Genomic DNA, 16,230 nt, shown 5'->3' with positions numbered 1-16,230 from the left:
CGTGGAGTGAGTCCGGACTCACATTCATATGATACATGTTCTGAGCCGTGAGTGAGCCCGGACTCAAGTGCATATCATGATCTGAGTTGTGAGTGAGTACGGGCTCGCGCTCAGATCATGATGTCAGTCGTGAGTCCGGGCTCACATTCAGATCATGATGCGAATCGCGAATACGCGTGCCCTCATTCAGATCATGATCTGAGCCGCGGAGAGAGTGGGTCCTGTTCAGCCCGGTACTGAGTGGGCCTGTCAAATCAAACATGTCCATGATGTAAGGTTGAGCAATCCGGCCCCATGATCCCAAGTAAATCCATGATGCCGATTGGGCACGGGTTTGTAACGTTCATAAATGCGTTTCCTGCGCACTCGCAACACGCACTGAATAGCTTTTGGTCGAGATGATGTAGAGCATTTTTATTATTTTACTGTTTCGTGATGCTGCACTCCAACATTGCTAAAATGCGAAAAAAGTCGATTAGTCGCCGCGCTTGGCCTCGTTGGATATTAGCTATAGCTTGTTGTATCGCGGTTGTCCTAGCAATTCGTTTGCCGTTTTTTTTAATTGGTTGCAGAACATATTCAGCGGCCTGAGATTTTTACGACCCGCGAGCGGCAGCTACAGGCCTCTGAGCCTGGCCAGGCTAGCTGCAGTCTGGAGCTCATCACTGTGTCTTTGGCAGTTTAGGCACGTAACTTGCGCTGTTGGGAGTAAAAGCTATTCATCTGTCCTTTGTGCGAGTTTATAAGAGCCCCGAGTAAAGGGGAGTCTGGGTTTAGCTGATCAGTTGCTGGTAGTCCATATATTCAGCTCCTGGTAGCGCAAAAGCTCTCGGAAATGTGTTCCCTAACATATATTAGAGATCAATGCAGCAGCCTAGTAACAACAGGAGAACTTTTTAGCGAGTGAATGAAGCGTCCTTCTGCGCGAACAGACGACGCACGCCGAAACGTTCGCACTTGCAACGCTGTTTCGCCATTAATTCAAATACGGAACGCCGAGCGCGGACCAAGGAGGTTAACCTCCTTGGCGCATGTTCATTTTTTTGCTGCATGCTGAGCATGCATGCACAGCATGCACACCTTTTTTAAGACTTTATTCGCGCATATTAACACATGAAGAGCCAAATTCAAGCTTGTAAATTTCGCATTTCAAGCAAAGCGCTCTACACACATCTCGCCGAACGACCCGGAAGTCGGAGTACCCAACAACATGTCTTGCGGACCGCATCCGCTGTTACGTTAACAAAAGCCAAAGTGAGCCAAGGCGAGTAATTATAAGGGGCCAATATAAGCCGAAGCCAGCCGCAACTTCAGCCGTTCTAAGCGCAAGACACTGTAGCGCAAGTAGCTTGAGTCGCTCAGAGCTCGCTGCGGCGTTCGATTATGTCGCTTGCGTAGTGTGCTTTTGATTTCTTCTCATCGGTCTTGAGTGGTGGCATGAGCGGGTGCCTGCTGAAGTCTAAGCGCTCGTGAAGTGAGGTACCATTGCCCTAGGCAGCCTAATACGGACGTGTTGTCATTCCACTTTGTTAGTGCGCCGACTTCAAATGCTTACTGTCTGCTGAGTTAAAATTAATGCTGCGTGTTTTGCAAACAATAAGATGGCTTTTGTTTCTGTCTTCAAGCTTTTTCTTTGTTTCTGACTTGCATTCATTCTGACCTAATGCTTGCATAAACGCGAAGGTTCTGGGGAACGGCTCCCAACGGTTGACTTTACGTTAAAGCTTCTAGGCTCAGTGTGATTTATAGAATTTCTTTAAAGCTTGCGTTTAAAAGATTGCAGTTTGACATCAGTGCTGTTTGAGTGCTAGTTGAAAGCGTCGCCTCCACAATATATCATGTTGGCGCACATTTTGTTGTTTTAATGGATCTTCTTCCTTTTTGCCTCAGACCGCGCAAAGGGGTTGGATTTTGTTGAGGGCACCATGGCTGCCACAAGAGAGCGTCGTGCCAATGCTGGCAACAAGATGGCCCAGCTGCTTAATGAGGAGGATGATGCTGATGACTTCTATAAGACTACCTACGGAGGGTTCAATGTAAGGTCTAAGTAGCTGCTGAAACCTTACGTCATGTGTGGTAGTACACAGACCATGTTTCCTTTTGGTAACTGCTTGTAGCAAAAAATTTTTATCCTCTTCTGTCATCATTGATCTTGCAAGACCATGAACAAAGGATTCATGGCTTAAAATTTCAACTGGCTGCTGGATTGTGCCAGCAGATTAGCTTCACTCCACAGCATTGTTACGTTAAGCACTACTTGAGCGTACTGGTGTGTTCCCTAGTGGCATCACGTTTATTTAAAAAATTGAGCCGTTAATTTTAGGAGCATAGAGTTTACTGAAGGAGGACATTCTGGCGGGCCAGTTGGTTCATAATGAAGGAAGTCTGCGCTTTGTCTGTCCTTTTGTGTGCCTTACGTCCCATATTATTCGCGCAGTTTGTAGTCATTCTCATCATAGAATTTACGATTATTGGTCTGCTGCATTCGCTGAAGACCCTTTCTTCAGATGCATAGTTTACTTTTAATCACAGTGTTAGACACTGAAAGGTTTAGACAGTATTTTTCTATAAATTATGTTATGTTGTTTCTGGAAACTTCTCATTGTTGTCTTGTTATTGTTGCCTACCTCTAGGAATGGGGTTCTTAAAAATTTTTAGGAGTTGAGGCTAAACAGTCTCCTTGCTTGACTGTCTTCTTGATGCAGCCAGAACCGAAGGTCTGTTGACTCCACCTGTTGACCCTTTTTTAGTAGCCATTTCTGTGGAAAAGAAAAGGATAGGAGTAACGTGTAGATCAGAGAAGAAATGCAAGTTTATGACACCCTGGGCTGAATTAAGACAAGGAAATTGGCAGGGCATGTAATGATCATATATCTGAAAAGATTGGGCAGAGACACGAGGACAAAGCCGAGAAAGACAAGGACGAGCGCTGATTCACAACTGAAGTTTATTCCAAAAACACGCACATATGATGATTGAATTTGTATTCTTTTAGAGTTGCAGAGTCAGTACCAAGAGAAGGGAAATGAAGCTGACAGTGGAAAAATTGGCGGTGGTTTAGCTCTGATTAAACTTGGAGTGACGCGATAGCTACAGCTGGCCGAGTGGAACTTGGTCATGTGACCAACCACGTGACTGACCACGTGATCATCCACGGCGCCGCGCCGCCGGCAGCTGCTCCACACCACGTGACCAACCGTGCTGAAGGCTTGAAATGCTACCGTAATGTAGCTATCGCTACAAAAGAATCAACTGGTGGGATGAGAATAGGCCATTTGCTGATATGGGGTGGTCATGGCTGGCACAGGTGTAGAGGCAGAAGCCTTTGTCGCGTAGTAGGCTTGTCTGCCAAGATGAATATGGTAATACCATGGATATGAGAGCACGCATGAATTAATAATCTACGGGAAGTGAAGAGGATGAAACGGACCTCAAAAGGGTGTGTAATGCACAGAACACATTTCTGGCTGTCTGTCCTGGTAACAGAGTAGGTGTTAGTGGAAGTGACATGTACCCAGGAGTGGCAGAGAGTCGTGGAGAGGTAAGATTACAAAATTTGCAGTGCCACAACTGGCTCAGGAAAATGCTGATGCAGATCAGTGCAAAACCCTTTTGTCCAACAATGGAGTTACATGCCTGATAGTAGTGGTGAAAAGAAATTGAAGAACCAGTACTGGGTGTGGGGTGTTCTTTATCTTTCCAGCAGGCCAATAGTAATTTCAACCGAATGGGAATTTTGCCCTAACACTTTAAGCAGCTTGTGTAGTGTGTTCAGTTTTAGTCTGGGATCAACAGTATTAAAAAAAAAAGTGTGTGATGCGAACTTAGGGCGAGGACTTGCTTTTATACTGAATATTGAAAGGGGCTGTCAGATGCCTTGTGACTAGTGCTGATTCCTGTCATTGGACACTGTGTGTGAGCTAAAGACAAGTGGAATTGCCTTGTTTTGGTGCCTTATCACAATGTATAACATTTCATCAGCGCTGAGAACTCTTGCTGAACAGTTCAGAGAGTTGAAATTGAGGGCAAGCCCTTGCATTGCAGGCATCTAAGGGGCTGGCAAACAATATTGGCTTGATAGCACCATACCTGCAAAACAGCTTACCATTGCTTCTAAGATATTGCAATGGATAATATGGAAGGATGACCAGGGCACCATACAGGGCTTCTGCTTTCTCTAAAAACTTGTAGACTGCATTCTTCGTTCCTGCTTCACTAAACATAAGCTGACCACCGCTTGTCACCCCCAAGCAAACAGCTTCAAGCCCTACCTCCTGCCATGCTCCGCAATGCCCGAATCTACACCAAGACTGTTTTTGTGTCCGGAAGGCCATGCAGTGTATAATATGCATGACAATACTGTGAATGAAATGTCCCGTCGGCGCGGTTGCTCTCTGCCCTGTTCTACCTTATGTGCCCTCGGTGGCCTTTGTAATGTGCCCTGGTCATCCTTGCATCTTCCTTGCATTGGGCCAGATAACATTATTAATGCTACAGTGCATAAGTAGCTACAGTAGAAAGGTGGTTGATTTTTAAATTGTTGCACCTAGGAATCTCTCTACATTCAATCTTGAGACCAATTCTCAGTGGCTAGCATCATATGTGTGTCTTTTATAAAGAGCAGACAACAGTTCTTCTGCACCCTTTTGTCTGCTTACTGATGATTTTGCAGTCTGCAGATATCTGAACTTTAGGCGAAGCAATGCTTTATTCATGAAAAATATTTTTTGAGGGTTTGAGGATTTTGCAACACTTGTGAAAATCAAAGACCTCAGGCTGGTAATACATCTGTTTTTCTCAAGGCTGACTTTTGGCATTCCTCAACATCACCTTAAGACTAGTTTTTGTACTTGTTCAAGCTCTAGTAGTAGTAGTAAACAAGTTTTTGGCAGAAGCGTGCACTACTTCAAATCTTGGGGCGCATCACTGCTATAAGAAGGTTGTCATGATGATAGGGAGCAGCAATTTCAATATAAAATAAAAATGTTGGACAAGTATTTAAAATTGTCCCTGCAATTTTGCTTGTTAAATGAACAGCAAAAGGAAATTGGGCAGTCTGAAGAGCCTTTTGGCATTGGAATCATCTTCACAACAGCTTTGTTTCAGTTGCTTGGAAACCTTTTGAGGGGCTTCTCATGCCACGTCTGGTAGCTCTTGCATTCCCATATTAGGTACATGCAAAATCCCACATAAAAGCTTTGCGAGATTATTTGCTCATCGTTAATGTAGAAGGGGGTGTGCTGTGTTAGTTTTTTCTGGTTTGTTTATGATGAGTCATAATAGTTTATGATGTGTCATAATAGTGAAAGTGACTTTTGGCGTTGTAATGTGAAGACATAGCTGCAGCACACTTGTCTTAAATATTATTAACATGTACAGTTTCATGACTTCCTTCTTCATGGTTTCACTTTCACATCTGCGTTGTTGCTGCAATAAGTAAAGCCTTACATGTCAGCCAACTCTTACACATCAGCATGTTTTCTGATAAAACGCCTCTGAGGAAAACTTTGGCCACACCACAAGATTGTTGTTCCTTTCAGGAAGAAGAAGACGACAAAGAGTATGAGACTGAGAATGATGAAAGTGATGTGGTAGACTCGGACTTTGACATCGACGAGCAAGATGAGCCAGTGTCTGATCATGATGATGAGGAAGAAGGCACAAAGCGTCGACGACGGGTTGTTACAAAGGCTTATGTTGAGCCAGTCTCAGAGAAGAAACGTAAGCGGGCTACAGAAAAGGAGGTAAGCTGTTGCATTGCGGCTTTAAGTAAGCCAAGAGTTGCATGTTTGTAAAATTATGTTGTTGCACGAAAACAGAAGTAAAAAAGTAATAGAAAAAATGACAAGATTGTGCTTTAAAAAAAAATTGGTTTGCTGGTTCTTACAGTTCAGTTCAGTTTTATACCTTAAAGGCTTCCATACAAGGAATGGGATTACAGTTGAGTATAGGAAAACGAATGATGATGATTATTTAGCATTGAAGATGATCAGTTATGCAATCTTTAAAAGCAGATAATGAAATGATACCGAGGATGTCGTAGGGTAGGCCGTTCCAGTCTGTAGCTGCTCAAAAAAAGAAAGGAGAAAACGTAGTAGTATGTGGTGGTGGGCGCCCAACTTGAAGTGGATAACTGGTACGGTGAGCTGTGTGCACTGTGGGTGTGATATATGGTGCTTGATTGAGAGGAGGATCAAAAAACTTGTGCTAAAGGGCAAAGTGTGTGACGTAAAGAGAGTAGTGCAAGTCTAAATTTTGCTTTCAAAGATGAAACACTTGAATCATATGAACAAGCAGAATAAATTAATCAGGTGGCACGATTTTCAACGGCTTCCAATTCAGTGATTAGATACGCTAGATTTGGGCTCCAGATGGCTAATGCATATTCCAGTTTTGTTCTTACAAGCAATATTAAATGCGACGGAGGTAGCGCTTAAGAAATCCTGTAACGGCGCTGGTATTGCCGGCGGCGCTGATGACGAAGGTGAAGTTGGGAGCGCGACCTGGCTCGCACAGTACAGATCGCATTCGGCAACCAGCCTAACCAGCAACGTCGACGGCCCGCTCCTACGTCGGAGCCCCTCCCCACATCGGTCTCTCCACCGTCGCTACCACCAAGTGAGCCTAAACCCATGGCTCGGCAAGGGCAACACGCGCAAGCGTCGGTCCCTTGCCAACATTCTCAGCCGGCTGCCTCCTCCTGGGCCGCCGTTTCTCCCCAGTTTGCATCATTGGCCTCATCTCCCAATGCATTCAGGGAAGCCCCGCATCCAGTGCACAACCTCATAGTCTCAGATTCTACATTTTCATCATGTCCGGGTCACTAGATGTGGTGGATGGTCCACATTTATTGGATGTCCCAGTAGCTGCGGCTGGTGAGCCGGTGGAGCGGGCCGTCGACGTTGCTGGCCAAGCCGGTTGCCGTATGCGTTCTGCACTGCGCGAGCCAGGTCGTGCTCCCAACTTCACCTTGGTCCTCAGCGCCACCGGCGATACCAGCGCTGCTACAAACCTAGTGTTTTGTTCGATGCTGAAATGATGTTAGTGATGTTTGAATAAAACACCTTTCCGCTTTCATTTGTGCAACATGACTTTCTTGCAGTGCTCTGTTACGATCACACACTGTATGTATTAAGTTGCTCTGTGTCATTTCTTAGGTTCCTTTTCTCATTCAGCACCCTCTGGCTTGGAGCAGGCATGTATCTGTAGAGGGTTCTCTTGTGATCTGTGAACTGCTGCTGAGGCACAGGCCTTGCTTCCTAGCCTCCATGTAATCAGCATGTATTGTAGATCCTGCAGCTGAATGGGGGTGTGCAGGTGAAGAACATGGTTATACAGCAAGGGACAGTTGTTTGAAAGCAGGGATTGTTTGATATCCACAGTGCAGCAGTTTGTAAGATTTAAAATTCATCCTAAACAGAAAAAATGAAAATTGGTCTTTGAGGAAAGGAAATGACGCAGTAACTGCCTCGCATATCTTAGTTGACACCCGACCACCAAAGAACTGGGTAAGGGAAGGGATAAAGGAGGTGGTGAAAGAAGAAAAGAGAAACAACTGCGGTAAGGGAAGGGATAAAGGAGGTACTAAAAGAAGAAAGGTGCCGAACCACCTGGGGATCTTTAACACGCCCTGACATCACGTAGCACAGGGCGGTAGCACAGGGCGCCTTTTGCGTTTCGCCTCCATTGAAATGCTGCCGCCGTGGTCGGGTTCGAACCCAGGTACTCTGGCTCTGTAGACTATACAGTAGCCGACCTGCTTTTCGGGATCCAATAATTCGGACTTGAACGCGATTTCAAACCTCACTGTAGAGCTGTCATGCACCTCATAGGAATGTGTACATTTTCATGACCGGCATGCATGCGTTACTAAGGTCATAGCTCTTGTTAGCCCTTAAGGTGTGCAGGCCACAGCTGCCACGGCCTGTGACTTTCAGCACGTGGTGTGTGTCTTTGCATGCTGTGCTTGCTCTGAACCGCATTTTTCTACTTTTCCTTTTATGCCCCATCATCCCTCTTCCCTAGTGCAGGGTAACCAACCGGAACATCCTTCTGGTTAACCCTCCTTGCCCTTCCTATACCGCTGTTTTCTCTCTCTCTCTCACGACCAATATTTCGGACTCTATGTATTCCAAAAGTTCAATTTTTTTTATTAAAATAGACGTCAGCAATACCATGGAGATCATTTTTCAACCGAAAATTAGTTTTTTCGCCTGAATATAGACTCGAGCGGGCATCGCTGTCGCGACCAACCGGTTCTCTGCCAATGTGAAAGGTGTCATCTTGTGTTTAAACATAGTCAATCAGACAGGCTGGCTTGGATAGGCGTGGCTATTCTTTATGGCTGCCACTTTAGATAATGGCACACTCATCATTGCCGTTAAGATGGCCTACAAAGTGCATGTGATCGCATTAAAAACGGCAGCTGCAGAGTCTGCCGCGGCTTGGATGGTGCAACCTGCAGTGCGAGGAGGTGAGGGGCGGTGCATTTGAAGGCGCTTGCTTTTGCTCGAGTCTTCCCGTGGATTACCTCTTTCGGTCTTTACGAGCGTCGTCGCCCGGGGACACAGGCTATTCTTGCTTTATGCAGCGCCTGCATTTATTCGCGGCTTGACCTGCGGCCGCATCATACTGTCTGGTATCGTGACGTAGAGTGACTCTCATCACACGAGGTGGTGCAGACATAACGAATGCATATGACGGCTCAGGTAAAGTCTAATATTATCGCTTGCTGTCGGAACATGGAGAGCGATGAAGCTCACGATTTTTAAAGCCGGTTTTTTGCAGAAAGACTATTTTTTTGAAGGTCAATGATGTTTCGGACTGTTTGATTATTCGGAGGATTTTCTGGGTGCCGCCGAGTTCGGAAAATTGGTCGGCGACTGTAATTGTTCTTAATAAAAATTGATTCTCAGGCTCTTTATGGCTATGTTGAAGTTTGTCCGCCAGTAAAAGACCCATTTATCGTCGAGAAAATTGGATATAAAAAAGTCTTTCCACCATTTGATTAAAAAACTTGTTCTTTACTGAAATTGACAGGTTGCCGCCATTTTGAAGTGAATGGTGTTGTAGCATGTGATCCATGCCAAAAAATTGGTGTAAACGCTTGCATTTTACTTGCGAAACTAGCTGGGGATAGCAAGACATGTATTTCATTTTCTGGTCTTTTCTAGCTTACAAAATCTGTTTTCGGTGAGAGTGGTCTTTTTATGATTTTAACTTAATGCCCTATACATACGCGTGAATTTATATATTTGTCCTTTGTTCCTTTATTAGTGGCACTGGCTGTCTGCTTGGGCCTAGCAGCTTGTTTTTGCATAGAGAAAATTTTGTCAGTGCTTATGAAAATCTGTTGTTCTCCCGCTGCCAGTTGTTTTGCTTCTGCTGCTGCTGACAAAAGCGTTATCGGGAGGGAGCATGGTCCTTGTCAAGCCACTAACTAGATTGGCTATATGACTGTGCTTCCAGCATCACGTTGATTGATGCAAATAAAAGAGGATTGATCAGCAAAGAAAGAACGTGTTTATCTGTGACCTTTTGCTGTGGCAGCTGTCTGTTTACTCACTTTGGCACTGTCCAGCTCTCACCTATTTTGGTGTACTTGCATGTGACGTCCTGTAGCTCCTCATGGCCAGCATTAGGGATCAGTTTTGGGGAAAGTAAGAAACTACCTAGTTTGCTGCAAACAAGGGCAGAGGAAAACAAATCACAATGGCGGTGGTGTCGTCATTGGCAGTGTCAATGTCCATGCATTCATCACACTGTGCGTACCCCCCCCCCCCCCCCCCATGACTGGTTACCAGTTGCAATCAACAAAAAGGAATTCTCTAGAGCTTACCCATGACACTATACAACTCTGGTGGCTTAAATACGCCCCGCATACACACCTTTACTCAGAGCTACAGAACACTCCAACTAGCATCAGCATTTATTTACCACAAAAGTAAACATCCGGTGAATTTTCTTTGTGCTGCGTCTTATAAGCAGCAGAATGTATTAAATTCCTAGATTCAGTCGTAGCTGCACTAGCCACATTTCAGTTGAGCAGAATAGCAAGTGTGCCTGTGTACCAAAGTTTCTATGGAAATTAACATCCACAGGTTTGAAATTGATCCGAAGTGCACTACTAGAATGCTCCTTATACTGCATAGTGTTGCTTTGTGAAACGATAAGATTAACATATGCCAGCAAGCGCCTGTATTGTTTCATCTTTTTCGTTTCATGTTCCCTGTTTAATAGTGCTGTTTTCTTTGCATAATGTGCTGGTAAGGCATGTTTAGCACCACTGTTTGGTCTAACCATAATGCATCTCTCAAAAGGTTTTTATTATGTTGGTACAGGTGTGGTACACTGCTGGGAGTTTTTAATAAGAGAGTGAATGGTAGCCTGGAATGGAAGCCAATGGCAGCACTCCTGTGCAATGCGCTCACGCAAAACTTGAGCTGATGAACAACCATTGTTAACATGGTGAACACTGTTTTCATGAAAAAAAAAATAGTTCTTAATGAGCATTTCATTCTCCAAGAATTTTGTAACCTTTGCTACATTACAGAGGGTGAGAACTTTGCACTCTCTTAAAAATAATTCTTGGAAAAAGCCAAGCTGGTTATAAATTGAATGTGCTCCTTGTTCTTATGCTTTATACTCTTGTGCCACTCTACTTTATATGTATTTATACATGTCCTGAAAAATATTCTTTTCCTCCTTTTTACTGACAGCAGCAGCAGAAGATAGAGAAGCCAGCAAAAAGACGACGCACTCGAAGTGCTGTTGAGAAGGAAAGCAGCTCGGAGCTGAGTGCACCTCTGTCGGTCGAACGCAAGTCTGTGCGGAGGTCTACGCAGGCCAAAAGCCAAGAGACAGAACGGAGGCGTCAGGCTCATGAGGAACAGCGTAAACGGCGTCACCCGCGAAAGTTGGTGCCCATTGACCTCGTTTCACATGATTACATGGGTTGGGTTGCATTAGTAGTCCAAACCAAAGCTTACCAATATCTCTCAGGAGAAAAACATGTGACAAATATACTGGAGGTGAAAGGGAGAGATGCCAACCACTGCAGAAGAGTAAATGCCTGACATTTCGGCTCTCACACGGGGAGCCAAACATTATGTCTCTCCCCGACCAGATGGAGTGCCATCAAACTCTGAATTTCATTTCACCAATATACTGTTCGCTATAATAGGCCAAAATTTGCAGACTAACAGCAGTTCAAAAATGGACTGAGGTCAGTGGCAAGAGCTATCGAACCACATTGCTACTGTTGGAATGACAATTAATATTACAATTAAACCTCTATAATTTGAACTCAAGTTATTTTAAATTCTAGGAAATACGAAGAATTTCTGTGGTCCCATAATTTCGAATGTCAGTTTTACTGGATACTTCGAAGTGATGGCTTACATTTGCCTGGTTAATTAAAAGATCTGGGATGCTAGGTGGCAATGCTCAGTCCCGATTTCGCCGCAAACGCGGTGAAGCGACGGCGCTTAGGAGCCATGAGGCAATGCCACAGGGTGATGCTGACCGATGCTTTCTAGATGAAGTGCCGCAGCCCCAGTACTCCTAGCATAACTGGTCAGCGATACAGCTCGCGAACCGCCGAAGCGTGTGCTTGCAGAGGGGAGAAGCTTGACTGCAACACAGCAGTTTCAATGTCACATGGTCTTGCCACTTCAAGGCAGCGTCCAGTGAAGGCAGTGGCTTTAAAACACCCCATACCCCGAACAACATAAGTGCGTGTCTTGCAATGCTACCACTCATGGCAGGTTGCCTGCGTGCTATGCTGATCTGTGAAAGTTCTTTGTGTTGTGTGCCATGGTTAGCAAGTTGGGTGATCAGCACCTCTGATTACTTTAAAAAATTGCAAAGTTCATCCAATGAATGTTGCACATTCCTGCTTGTATTTTTTTTGCCCAGGGCCCATCTTTATTACTTTGCTTGATTCGAAGACCCACTTAATTTGGATATTTTTTATGCTCCCATTGACATCGATTTAACGAAGTTTTTACTGTACTGCTATGGGCGGTGTGAATATTCAAAATTTGTCCTGATATTTGGTTCATTGATCAAATCTAATAGTGCACGCTCAAAATTATTCGAAATCCCAACTATATATTCTCAACTTTTCGAATACTTGTGAATTGTAAAATTACCCACAGTCCATTCGAGTCGCGGCGTTCATAATGCTCACGCATGAGCTCCGAGTTTAGCAATGTGCAAGCAGGTTCAACAAACCCTGCTTAGATGCCCGATCTCGGAGGCCATGACTTAGATGTATAGTTCTTGCTGTTCTTATCCACTGAGATGTACCGCCGCGGTGGCTCAGGCCGGCCGCTGTGGTTGAACTTCTATGGAGGCGAAATTCTAGAGGCCCGTGTACTGTGCGATGTCAGTGCACATTGAAGAACCCCAGGTGGTCGAAATTTCCAGATTCCTTCACTACGGCGCCCTTCATAGCCTGAGTCGCTTTGGGACGTGGGCAGTTTGCTCACTGTCCGATGGCCAGGCTGTGATGACGCTGCAAGCTGCAAATTGGTCTTAATTTGGATAATAGTGCTGTCTAAATCTACAAATTCTTTATAAGCTACGTCTGCTCTTATGCTGGTGAGAGGCTGTTGTGGCTTGGTACTCAGCTTCATGTTACATATGTTTGGGGTCTTGGAGAAGCTGTCTGTGCAGTTCCTCTTTGTTTGTGAATTCAAGCAAGGCATTGCCTCACGTTCTGTTGTTTGTAAAAGTATATCAATATGTGTTTCAGAAAAGGAAGTTGTGTGAAGCTGCCTGCTGGAGCAACATTTGACAAGTCCATATGATTTGTTTCTTGATATTTAGGTCCGGAGCAGAACACTCGTGGCACCCAACTCAGGAGGAGCTGCTTGAAGAGGCAAAGATAACCGAGCAGGAAAACCTGCGTTCTTTGGAGTCCTACCAGAGGCTTGAGCTGGAGAAGAAGAAAGCCAAGATAGTTAAGAATGTGCATCGAGGTCCCATGATCCGCTACCATTCCATCTCCATGCCTCTGATTGAAGAAGTAGATGCAGAGGGCCCTGCCACGCCCACGGCACGCTGCTCCCGCAACTTCATCACCTTCCCCGATGATTCCACTCTCAAGGAATATTTTCCTGGTGGCCGACCCAAGCCAGCAAACCGCAGCGTATGCCCCATCACACGTCTGCCAGCCCGCTATTTTGATCCTGTGACCCTGATTCCTTATGCCAATCTGCAAGCTTTCAGAGTCCTTCGTGAGGCTTACTACGCACAGCTGGAACAGAAAGGGGACACTCGGCAACCAGAAGTGGCTGCTTGGGTGGAGTGGCGCAGGCGCAATCGAGCTCAGAGAGCAGCACTTGCCAATGCCAACAAAGCCGCTGCATCATGAAAACACTATTGGCACAGGCACTGTGAGAGTGGGTCGGTAAACATGGAAAGTCCAACATGTTCGGATAGTGACTGGAATCAGCCTTTTTTTTTTTAATGTTGCTTAACTCATCATCTCCATGCACTGTATATATACAAGGATTAGGAGACCGTGTTTAGGTAAGCACTGCAAGATGTCTGTGAACAATAATTATATATTCATCTGCCACAAATTTTTTTTCTATCATCTCTTTAAAGGCCTGGAGACAGCAAGCTTTTGTTGTGTGAGTTCTGTTTGCAGTGATGTACATATGCAGCTTTTAATTGGATTTCCTCTTCTCTGTAGTTTGTTTTAGCTGCTGAACTGTGGCTGTGACACAATTAGGGCTGAGATTATATGAGGCATACAAAATCTGCAATACAATTGCTGCTTTATCACTACAATTGACTCCAACTTCTGCACGAGTCTGCCCCTGGAGCCTGGATGCAACCAAGGGAGCACGCAGCTAGTACGTTGCAATTTCTGTTCCTCACATTAGTTCCTCTAATTATGCGCTGACAACAAAAAAAAACAAAAAAAGTTCCGCATACTCTTCAGCTTTTGCGCGAGCTTCTAGCGCCTTCGATTTTGTGTCCACTATTGAGAGCATATATATTCGGTTGTCAACCTTCTACTTGTGCCATAAGCTCAGTTTGGATACTGAAACTGAAACTACGGTGTAGCAATTCAAATGTAAGTTATTTACTGGATGAGAGTGAATTCCGTGACATGGTCTGTGTTTACTAAAGTCTTCGGAACATTCCAAAAAGAAAGGACTCGTCAAATTTTTCTGCCTGAACCCATTTACCATTTATTGCCCTCTACAGTCGTTCATAGGGCATCTTAGGAGCAAAAAAAATATAGATGTGCAACAAGTGTGGAGAAATTGGGTTATTTCATGTTTGCTGTTTCTCGGAATGTCGCTGCCACTTCTGGGCACTCTGTTCTTTTTTTTTTTTTAGCTAGGAGCGGCTGTTGATGGATTCCCTCGCTAGGAAACGGGCTTTTTGCCCCTGCGATTTACCCTGTTACGTCCAAGCATCGAAAATATCGGACAAAAGTTATTAACTTCGATTTCTCCAGTAAACGGCCCTTCGTTGCAAAAAAAAAAAAATGGCGGTGGTTTACTTTGGTTAAACCTAGAGTGACGCGATAGCTGCAGCTGGCCGAGTGGAACTTGCTCAGTTGAATTGCAAAGTCAGTCTTTCGCCGCTCTGTTTCGCTGGGCGTTCCTTTTATCTTCGTCCCACTTGACACGGCGCATGCGCACAGCTGTGGCAGCAACAGTTGCTCCGTACCACGTGGCTGGTCACGTGATCAGCCGCGCCGCCGGCAGTTCCGCACCACGTGACAGCGTGCCGGCCCAGCCACGCTGAAGGCTCGAAATGCTACCGTAATGTAGCCATCGCTTCAAAATAGAAAAAAACGGATAAATTTATGGATAAGAAAAATGCAGCATAAATAAGTTTACAGGCTAATTTTGATATCTGAATGTGTAAGGATGACAAAACTTCGGAAATATATGCAGGCGCATACAGTACAAATCAAGAGGAAAATTCATAAGTGCTCCATCATCTGCCAATGCAGCATAAGGGCCATGCATCATTGAGCAGGCCTGCTGCATCCCTGGCAACTGGCACTGTGTACTTGCGTTGTAAATATTTTGAAGGTCGTTTCTGCGAGCACAAATAAAACCTATTTACAGTTTTATACCCTGCCAGTAGATAGGCCTAGTGGCGAGTTTATTTCGCCCGCATGACGATGCAGCTGGCTGGGCTTTAACATCTTTAAACTCGAGCCCGCATTCACGGAAATTGTCGTTCGTCGTTCTGGTTCTCCGTGTAACAGGTGTTTTCCACGATGGGCAGGAAGAGATGACGTCGCAAGGTCACGTGACCTAGGTGGCAAGTGGGCCACCTGCTTTTCCGCTCAGAACGACGCCGGATTTTCTGCAGAACGGGAACCGTGACTTAAATGCCTGCACAGAACGACTAGTACTGTGTCATGTATAAGCTGTGCTTCATCCGTGCCGTGCAAAAAAAAAATGATATACCGCTTTAATTACATAGCAGCGTCATGAATAGCGAAGCGTAAACACCACAAACAATGCAAAACGGCCCCACAGCGCCAGCGCGCCTGATTGGCATTTGGCCTACGCGTTTGGTAAACTACGCAAATCGGTCGACCGTCATTTCTTGCTCTTAACTATGAACATTGAAAATTGGCAGCAGGGCTAGAAGTATCCCTTGAATAAGAAAACTAATAACTGCAGTGCAGGAAGAGAGGGCTTGTTTCGGCTCCGTCGTTTTCGCTTCACTGCCAGAAAAGGTGCTGATGTCCTCCTGCAAGGTTGTTGAGCGTTTCCAGCTAGCTGCCACGATGGATGTTTCGGCTATGTTCAAAGAAAGCCAAGGGAGAGATGTAGCACAGACGCGGAGGTGCTGCGCAGTGGGGCTGTAATATACAAGACGGTAAAATTATAATAAATGAGTGTAAATATCCCACTTGAACACTTTCTTTGTAGACTGTTCATATAAGCAGTGAAACTTGTGTTAACCCCTTGAGGTACAAGTGGCACGTGTCCTCGATTTTCACAATTTTTTACTTGTAGTAGCGGCGGTTGTGTCGCAGCGACCACTGCTTTCTGCGGCATCTAAATGCTAAGGATTTGCCACGCTGTCACGCATGGTACGGCAACAAAAAGCGCGCCAAAGGAGGAGGTTGCCGGTTGCAAAGGCAGGCGTGGCGCCTCTCTTTACTCGTGTAAGTGCTATTTTGAACACAAACCTCACGTAGTTTATTATGATTTATTGTGTACAGTATACCTCATAGCA

General features: G+C 45.1%; 1 protein-coding gene across 3 annotated transcripts; it reads left to right on the top strand.

Annotated features, from left to right (window-relative positions):
• Window positions 1–1,337: 1,337 nt before the first annotated feature.
• On the top strand, window positions 1,338–13,757 carry YL-1 (Vacuolar protein sorting-associated protein YL-1). Of its 3 annotated transcripts, none has more exons than XM_077668494.1 (5): window positions 1,338–1,474; window positions 1,891–2,036; window positions 5,541–5,744; window positions 10,719–10,915; window positions 12,832–13,757. In XM_077668494.1, the coding sequence occupies exons 2-5, from the start codon at window positions 1,926–1,928 to the stop codon at window positions 13,376–13,378; spliced, it is 1,059 nt and encodes a 352-aa protein (XP_077524620.1). In that variant the 5' UTR covers window positions 1,338–1,474; window positions 1,891–1,925; the 3' UTR covers window positions 13,379–13,757. The 3 variants fall into 3 exon arrangements, with proteins under 3 accessions (XP_077524620.1, XP_077524622.1, XP_077524619.1); XM_077668496.1 differs by having other exon boundaries at window positions 1,338–1,479; window positions 10,722–10,915; XM_077668493.1 differs by having other exon boundaries at window positions 1,338–1,479.
• Window positions 13,758–16,230: the final 2,473 nt, after the last annotated feature.

This window comes from Amblyomma americanum, chromosome 6, assembly GCF_052857255.1.
Source record: "Amblyomma americanum isolate KBUSLIRL-KWMA chromosome 6, ASM5285725v1, whole genome shotgun sequence".
Taxonomy (NCBI): Eukaryota; Metazoa; Arthropoda; class Arachnida; order Ixodida; family Ixodidae; genus Amblyomma; species Amblyomma americanum.
The sequence above is the reverse complement of the archived record's forward strand: the minus strand, read 5'-3'. Positions and strand labels throughout refer to the sequence as shown.

Coding starts and splice junctions, on each gene's coding strand:
- YL-1 (XM_077668494.1), top strand. CDS start 1,926: ATGGCTGCCACAAGAGAGCGTCGTGCCAATGCTGGCAACAAGATGGCC. Junction 2,037..5,540: donor CTACCTACGGAGGGTTCAAT/GTAAGGTCTAAG, acceptor TGTTCCTTTCAG/GAAGAAGAAGACGACAAAGA. Junction 5,745..10,718: donor AGCGGGCTACAGAAAAGGAG/GTAAGCTGTTGC, acceptor TTTTACTGACAG/CAGCAGCAGAAGATAGAGAA.